At 41.6% G+C, this 9,094-nt stretch overlaps 1 protein-coding gene and 1 long non-coding RNA gene across 4 annotated transcripts in view; one reads left to right on the forward strand and one right to left on the reverse strand.

Moving 5' to 3' along the window:
• rassf7a (Ras association domain family member 7a) overlaps window positions 1–3,644 on the forward strand; it is a 37,600-nt gene extending 33,956 nt beyond the window's left edge. For all 3 annotated transcript variants that reach the window (XM_037106419.1, XM_037106421.1, XM_037106420.1), the window contains 3 exons: window positions 615–789; window positions 1,665–1,772; window positions 3,338–3,644. In XM_037106419.1, the coding sequence (XP_036962314.1) occupies window positions 615–789; window positions 1,665–1,772; window positions 3,338–3,369 (315 nt within the window). In that variant the 3' untranslated portion in view covers window positions 3,370–3,644. The remainder of the gene's footprint in view (window positions 1–614; window positions 790–1,664; window positions 1,773–3,337) is intronic.
• A 2,496-nt stretch (window positions 3,645–6,140) lies between these two features.
• LOC119024594 lies at window positions 6,141–7,490 on the reverse strand. The gene is made up of 2 exons (XR_005076513.1): window positions 7,314–7,490; window positions 6,141–6,838 (listed from the first exon to the last, which is right to left on the reverse strand). It is a non-coding gene; the product is annotated as an uncharacterized LOC119024594 (long non-coding RNA).
• Window positions 7,491–9,094: the final 1,604 nt, after the last annotated feature.

Raw genomic sequence — 9,094 nt, forward strand, 5'->3', positions numbered from 1 at the left:
TTGTCTGTGCGCATCACCGTTTAATCTGTGGGCGCAAAGGTGATGCTGCTGTCTCGATGGTGGATCTCTGAACTATAGGTCTTCCAATAATTACAGCTAATAAATATCTTTCCCCCCGCGACATGTGGTCAGTTACGAAAGCCCTGGAGAAGTATGAGTTAGGCTGCTGGAATCTGATGGAGTTGGACAAATGCTCGTGATAGCTGTGATGATTCATTGGAGCTGAATGGTCTGACGATGGCTGATGTGTGATGGTGTCCATCAGTGACTTGAGACTGGACTTTTAGACTCTGCTGCCCCCTTATGGTGAAAAGATGCATGACACTTACAGTAACGATAATGTGACCTGAAAGCAAAATACAGCCGTCCTCCCTTTATAAACACAGGTATAAAAGCTGCTCCTGGTGTGTTATCGTGACCACTGTCATTGTAATCATGCAGAAGAGAACTGTATCTTCCAATGAACAGTTTGGCTTATCCCATTGCTTTGATTGGTTGACAGATAGATGAGGTGTCAGCGTTCAGTGAGTCAGCGGTGACAGGTCTTTGCTATAAATCGTCCTTTTGTTCTCCTCGCTGATCCTTGTTTTTTTTGTTTGTTTTTTCCGTCTCAGGCCAAACAGGAGGAGCTGGAGGAGTTGAACAAGGAGCTGAGGCAGTGTAACCTGCAGCAGTTTATACAACAGACAGGTGTCCTGCCAGCGCACACCCACTCACGCACAGAGCTTCAGGAGCAACTGGAGCAGTTAGAGCTGGCACATCTCCTGCAGGAGGGATACAGTAATGGAGGTAATGGAGGCAAAAATAAATATATATTTACACTCACACCCAGCCTGGTAAACATGGTGGTTAGAGGTTCATTTGGTCTGAGGTGAAACAAATAATACATGGTCGCATTTTAGTTCTGGTCCAGTTCGTGTTCACACTGACTTTTTACAGAGGAACCTAGAGGGCATAATGTAAAGTGATACAGACTGACTCATCCTGTATCATCAGGACCCACATGGGGAAATCAAACTCGAGGGAATGACAGCCGTTTATGTGGCACTTTAATGCTTCTGATGTGCTTGTTTATGTTTTTTGTGGTCACTAAGAGCTCAGGAAGAAATGAGTGATTGCATTATTAGTATTATTGGACTGCAAATCAACCACGTTATGAATAATGACCAACAAGTACAGACAGGATGGAAATATTATGTTTCAGGGGTTCTTACAGTGGAATCAGTATCACAACTCCACCAATTTTACACAACAAAGTCTGTTTACAGGTCTTGGGGAGTTACTGCTGCATACGTGGAAAAAAAAGGAGTATAAAGTCTTATGTGGCTCCAGAGAAATAATCTCACAAATCGCCTCTAGTGGTGTTGCTCAGTGGCTAAGTTGCATTGTGGGTAATATGGGTTTCAGCTTTTGAATAACAAGTTTAAAAACAAGTAATCCTAATTAATTTAGCAGAACCAAAGATAACGGCTTTTTTTATTCCTCACATCCTTTTTTCATTTCGGTACCTGGTGCCTTGTATTACCCATAATGCAATTTAACCACTGAGTGACAACGCCGGAGGAAGTAGATCAGATTATATGCAGCTTCCTCCACAGCAGCAGAAGGTGTAATACTAAATCACGCTACAATCAAACGTCTTCTCTGTGCTTTATCTCCGTCAGGCCACAGCCTAACTTCACTGGAATCGCCGCCTCGCCCCACCGCCAAACAGTTCCTGGGACATCCACGCAACCTGCAAAACCCTCTCGTGTCCAGTCTCAACCCTGAGGGTGTGTATGTGTGAGACCCTGCCTGCCGCTTCCCGAGTCCATCCTGCTCTGCTCCTCTCCTGCCCTGCCCGTCTCCCTGGTCCCCAGAGCCCCCAAACTTTTTTTTTTTTTTTTTTTTTTTTTACCCTGGTGTGATTGGGTTTTAAGGCTGCTGTTCTTGGTGTCGGGTAGCGAAACCATCTGTGTGTTGGAGGTCTTTCCTACTTCTCAGCAGCTCTTTCCTGCGCTCGACCTGAAAGACGTCTTACTCTCCGTCTCCTGCTGATGCCTGTCCTTAACTTTCTCCGGCTGACTTACATTCTCTCACGTTTCCCCGTATGCTCTAATTCTCTGTCCTTTCATGTCGTCTCTACTCAACCCGCCCTCCTCCTCCTCCTCTCACTGTTTGCTTCTGGACTAACAGTAGCTGCTTTCATTATACTTTAATGCATCTGGGAACCTGCTCCTAATTTCCCCCTCTGTGATGCGGAGTGGCCTTCCCACCCTCAAGTCAACAGTTACAAACCGACGGCTGCTTTCTCAGCGTATCTCCATGTAACACGTCCATCGCACTAGGAATGACTGTAGCAGACATTCTGATTGTAGCGCTGTTTTTATACTGTGACATGGACAGATATGAGACCAATGTCATTTCAGTTTGCCTTTTATGTATGGATACTATTTATATGTGAAGTGGGAGGTGTATCTATACAATGCCTTGTACTTTGGTGACGCTTGACTTCCAAAGAGCAAGAGCCTTTCACAGAGGGCTCTGCAAAAAAACAAAAACAAAACAAAAAAAATTGTATTGCACTGTCCCATTCTCCTCCTGTGTGAAGCCTTGGCCCTTGTTTTGCTACTGAGAAATGTATCTTTCCGTTCTCTTTCTGCTCCGCTTGAAGTCAGAGCGACTTATTTTTAGGAGCTTCCAGCTTTTGCCAGTCTATTTTTGTCGAGCTCCGTGCTAAAAGAAGGGATACATTTCAAAAGTAGTGCCACAGGGCCATGGGGTTTTTATTTGAGATTTTTTTTTTTCTTTGGCCTGGTCCTTTTTGCTGTCATCACACCTAACATTTGACCTGTCATAACTCGCAATGTGCCTCAGTGGATTTGTAGATTTAGGATGAGCTTTTCGTACTAAAATCATCATAACGTCACGCCAACAAGGGAAGCTGTTGTTTTCAGTGCTGTGGCTTTTTTTTCCATAAATGACTATCCAAACCACATAAACCAATATTTACTTTGTCATAGCACTTAGCGTTTTATTACATGTCTCTCTATTACCCTGACAGGTCAAAGTGTTTGAGTGTGCACTCTCTTCTTACCGTCTATACAGTGTGGTGTTTCCTTTGTGGGGTTATACAACCGCTTCTTGCTTTGGAAACTACAGACTATCTCAGTGCTTGTTATAGAAATCATGCTTGAAACTACTCTGACTTCAAGACTTGACTCGTAACAGAGTTAACCGGTGTTGTGTCAGCTTCTCATAAGCATGTGTGAATATCCTGTTTGACGCAAGTCTTGGCTGAAAACTGTTTTCCAAACAAAGGGATCATCATCCCCACTTATTTTTGTGTGTCTTGCAGTCCTGACATCCAGAGAGTCGTCATGGAGATAAAACATGGACCGCATGGCCAAGGGAAACTTGTTCACTGTTCTGTCACCGTCACCTCATATTTAACCCCGTTATCTTTGTAACTCTATTTAATCTACCATGATATACATACTGTATATACATAAGACAGAAATATATTTACAGAGTTTTGCTACTGTAAACACTACAGATGATATGTATGAAATGTAAAAAATAATTTAGAAACCTTTTACCTAGAGCAATTATTACTATTACTATGTATTTAAATATAATAAAAATGTGCATTGTGTTTTAGATAACCTTCTTGTAGTGTGATTGTTTTTTGCTTTAATACCCTGTTTGATGAAATTACATATTATTTATTCATCCGTGTAATTTAGAGCTGAATGGATGCATTAATTAAAGGTGCAGTATGTAAAATTTTTAGTTAACAGCGTTAAAATTCGACAAAATCGAATTGAAGAAATGACAGAATTTGGATTATGTTAGTGCGAAATCTACAGAAAACAGCATGCTAACCAGCTAGCTAACTGCACTGCTAACTGAGCCTACTAGCTCAAAGCAGCAGCAGATAGCAGCAGATATGCTTTCTCATACTTGTTATGAGCAAGAATTGGACACATGGCCAAATATTACATGCTGCATCTTTAATCAGTTAGTCGATGGAGAGGTTATTAATCTGTTTGAGTTGTTTTCAAGCAAAAAAAAAGTACAACATTTTGCTTTTTGAAGCTTCTGAAAAGTAAAGATTTGATTCTTTTTCTTGAAGAATATTTGAGTTTTGGGGGAAAAAAAAGAGGCAATTCACTTGGGCTCTTGGAAACAGTGAGTAGCATTTCTCAGTTTTTAATTTTTTTTCCATTTCATAGACTAATTACATCAATCAAATAATGTGTGGGGAAAAAAATCTGCAGGTCAGTTTATGATCAGAATTATCAGCTGCAGCCCTGTTGGTCTCTACAGTAACTAAGAGTGAAGGTGCAGCACATCTGTCATACCCTGCAGTTAATAATTAACACCTCACTGTACACTTTCTAAAAATTACAGAGCCATGAAGCTCCTATGTGAAATGCGTTATGAATATGTTATAGCTACTGAAATATGCATGCTCTCCTTGCTCACTCGTGGTACAATGGGCCCTGTGATGTGATGCACGATCATATCAGGGCATTTTAAAAGGGAGTATTCACAGGTGACTGATTCAGAGTTCACAGAGTGCGTCCGTGGCGAGAATGGGAAATGTGCCAAACATCTCGGCATCACAGCGGCTGCTGTTATGGATGAGGTAACGCAGCGTATCTACAAGACATGTGACCGTACGGGCACAAGGGGCACGGCCAACTATAAAGTTTATAAATGTACCTTGTTGATTTTAAAGTTCCTTGCGATCAGGAAACAGATTTTTTTTTTTTTCCACCATCAGGGAACATCTGATCCCAGAAGATTGTGGTCTTTACCCCTGAGGCCATGTGTTTTCTGTCTGTCCTTAAAATGCAGACAACAACACAAGCGATTCTCTGTTATATTCTGTCATCTGTGATAAAAATCACCCCGGCATGATTGGATAAACACAGATGCACCACTATGGGTTTAAGCACAACACTCCAGTCCTCCACCCCTTTCCTGTTTGTTTACCCTGTAGAGTAAATATGCCGTCTGTCACGCTGACTTGAGCTTCCCTTGTGCTCTGGCTAACCCCTGACTGAAACCCTGTGGATTTTCTATAAATACTCTCATCTGCCGTCACTTGGCAGGTACAATCGCAAGCATGCACATATTTTCCTTCCACGTCCACGGAGATGTAATTGGACATCGGAAACTTTCTCCGAGCATTAAAAATATACTTCTCCCAATCAATTGCTTATCCCCCTTTTATGCTGATGCTGGCTTCCGGCCATGTGTTTAGAAGTAAGGATATAGTTATTATGATTAATTATGTAGAATTGGATTTTGCTGAGAAGGTTTAGAGCTGTCTGGCTTGGCAGGGGTCAGATAAGCTGCAAATCCTTGTTTGGTTCCCAGTGACTGTCTGGATGAACCCACAGCTCGGTGCAACACTGACGCCTACCTGTGGGTGTGAAGGAAACTGCACATACACATCAAGTCAAAACAAGGTCTTCACTTTATATTTCCCACCTGTTTCATCCACATTGAAAATACTAGAGTATTCATTGCAAAGTCATGTGATCCCTGCAAATTAAAATCTCTGAAATTCACTGTATTTCTTGTGGATTGTTTATATCTAATGTTTTTTTTATTTCTAGATGACCTCAGGTCAGTGTTTTACGTGTATTTCCGTCTGTGATTCTACATACAAAAGTGAAATATATCTAACGTCACCCACTTCATATCTAAACCGAGGCGGGCCCAATCTCATAAACGGCACATTAACAGATTATGATGATGGCGAGGGAATTATTTCTACAATGGCACTCCACATGAACCCCATCCCAAATCCACTTTGGAAGGTTTTTGGATTGTAGGCAATAAAAGCTAAACGTTCGACAGCTTTTTTTTTTTTTTGCTTGAAAACTTGACCGACAAGCGAGTGGTTGTCTGTGGGGGAAAAAAAAATCAAGCTCCCTCTCCGTGGCCGAGAGTGAGAATGAGCATCCGCACGTCCACATTATGTGATGAATGTGGCCACAAGTTAATGAGTCTGACATACTGCACTTATCTATTCCTCTGTGTCACAATGAGTCATTATGCACCGGTGGGAATCAAAAACAACCCTCAGTGATACCAGGAAATGCATTACACGCTCAAACAGAAAGTAAGATACATAATGCCACAACTGATTTGAGTAGAAACTTTACTTTGCACTTGAGGGATACATTTTACAAACAGACACACTGTAGTACATAATGATCTGGACGTAAACTTATTGGAATTTGCTTCAAAATTTAGGAAAACTGCCTCCAATCGTGTGACACATTATACAAGTTCAAGTGTCTTTTTAAGTAATGTTCATTTTCGCTGAAGGGGCCTCCGGGAATCTCCTCGAAGAACCCCTGCAGGGGCCCCTGACCTCAAATCTGGAAGCAGAGGCCATGATGATGATGATAATCCTAACGCAGATGAAACAGAAACAGAAACAAAACACTCACCAACGATCTTGACAGTAGGTGGCATAAGGGAGGTCGGCTCCAGAGGAGGCAATGCAAAACCTACTGGCCCTAAATAAGAGGGATAGTACAGTCTGTGATCATAAGAGGAAGTAGGCTACGGTGCACATGGAGACCACTGGGAGAGCAGTCATGTCGAACAGGCCTGTCCCAGCAGCACCAATGGGATCGAGGAGACGTGCGTCTGCTCCGGCTCGGTGCTGGTTTCTTCTTGGCCCGGCACAAAGATGAAGAAGCGCTCCCAAAACCAGGTTAGCCGCTGTCACACGCACAGTGGAACTGGCAACTGGCGCAATGTGCGTTAGTCAGTGGCTTACCTGCTTTTAGATCTCAGACATATTAAACTGACAGCCATGAGGGCACATAATCTGTGGAGTCACACAGACACAAAAGGCTGTTTGTCATGAGGGCAGTAATTAAACAGTCAACATGAGGAGTGGAGCTTTCTAGAAATCCCTGAAAGTAAGTAAAAAAAAAAACAAACAAAAAAACATAAAAATGAAATAAAAAATCTTCATCACAAAAATTACATAACAGTTCAATCAAATCAATTAGGTTTTTAATATCCAGAATCACAACACTGTGACTCACAGAATTTTGAATTACAGCTGGCCCTTCAGTACACGATGTATGCATTTGGCCACCACAATATAATAAACGTCTTTCCATTTCAAATCTCAGGGAGAGAGAGATTAAAAAAGAAAAAGTTCCTAAATAATTAATAATTCCATCTGACAGCTGTAAAAGAAATGTGTTCGCAGTGATAGCAGTGGATGTGGCCTGATCCGTCCACACCATATAGGCAGAATAAAGAATAGTGGAGAGATAAAGGGAGCTACTTACCAGTCCCAAGTTTTTTTCTTTTTTGAGGTTAATTTTAAAGGAGGAAATCTTCCATTTCCGGCGACAGGAGCTCGTCTGCCATCCCTCCACACATCCGCATTGTTTTTTCTCTTAAAGAAATCACGGTGCATGACTTAAAGTTAGCTGTATTTTAGGACTATAGTACACCGACGCAGAAGTTCAGTACACTTGCACTACCCCAACCCTGCCCACTCCCCTGCATCTGCAACCCGACCTGGTTATGCAAATTGGAAAGAAACTCGACGCGGCGCTCGGCCAATGAGCGGCCGCGCTGGAGTTCTAAGCCCCGCCCTCCAGCGATAACAGACGAATGGTTCCATCTAGTGGGCGGGGCTTGTGCGCGCAGCACGTTCGGCTGAGATTTAGAGTTATAGTTGGGGTGCGGCGCGTTCAGTTCTGCACGTCGTACATTAGGAATGAACCATTATCGTGTTAACAGTTTCCCGTCCCGCGCGATTATTTATGACAAACATAGGTGCCGCACAGGTGTCCTCGGACTTAAATAGACGCCGTGTGACGCGACAGCTGCCACAAGAGGCGGGATGCGGGCGTTATAAGCCGTTTGGACAAAGGACGCCCCTACCCCTACAGTGTGAAGTGGTTGAACTCGGCTTACTTGTGTACAGTGTTGCCATGAGCGGAGTGTGGCTGTGCACGTACCAAGGATGCAGCACGACAGTCTGATCTGATGATGACGGCGGGGAGGAGGAGGAGGAGGAGGAGGAGGTGGAGGAGGAAGATGATTAACACTCAATTATTTAGAGAGCGAGAGTTTAGGACTCCCTGACGTCATTAACAAATTGTGTAGCACATAATTTCGAATCTGAAATTAAAATTTAATCAGGTTTTTTTTTTTTTAGTTACATTTATTTAAAAAAAAAAAATCACTCAGACTCAAACTCATTTTGCTCATTTAAATAATTATAATAGCATAAAAGTATCCAATGCTATATATATATATATATATATATATATATATATATATATATATATATATATATATATATATATATATATATATACTTAATGTATGTGACCCCCTCCCCTGTTTTTTTTTTTTCTGGAACATTATGTTCTTTCTTTGTCACATGATGTTCTCTCTCTCTCTTCTTTACCTTACTTTTTTTTTTCTTCTCAACACTTTATGCATATCAAAGGCCTGTCGGATTATCCACAGCCAGAACACACATAACCCCCATGACTGAAAGTAGTAAATCAGGATTATATTATATAGTATTATGTAACAGCTGATATTGACAATGTGAAGTTACCACTGGGGGGCGACAAGGGCACTGGGTTACTGTATTGACTGATTGTTCGGTCCTGGCAGCACCATGAAGGGAGTAATTATAGTTAATAAGTGTGTTATCAGACTGTAAAAAAATGAACCGAGGGTTGGATACTGAATGTGAAATACGATCTATCTTGCCATGGTTTATGATTAACTTTTTGATTTGTGATCAACGCGTGTCTCAGAACAGCTGACAGTGTGATCAGTGTGTGCACTTTGAACCACATTACTAAGCTGAACCACCCTGTGTAATCAATCTGAGGCCATGTGTCAGTGTGTGTGTGAACATCATTTACATTGTGAGTGTGCAAATATTGCTGTGACTACACTGGAAATTCAAAACATATTTTATATTTTTAATCATTTGAAAATATAGGCCCATTTCTTTACTCCAAAAATAGCCTAACAAAACATTTAATTTTGTTGTTATTGTGCATTAATCCATGTATCAATTAACACCTGTTAAACT

The sequence above is a fragment of the Acanthopagrus latus genome, chromosome 8, assembly GCF_904848185.1.
Source record: "Acanthopagrus latus isolate v.2019 chromosome 8, fAcaLat1.1, whole genome shotgun sequence".
Lineage (NCBI taxonomy): Eukaryota > Metazoa > Chordata > Actinopteri > Spariformes > Sparidae > Acanthopagrus > Acanthopagrus latus.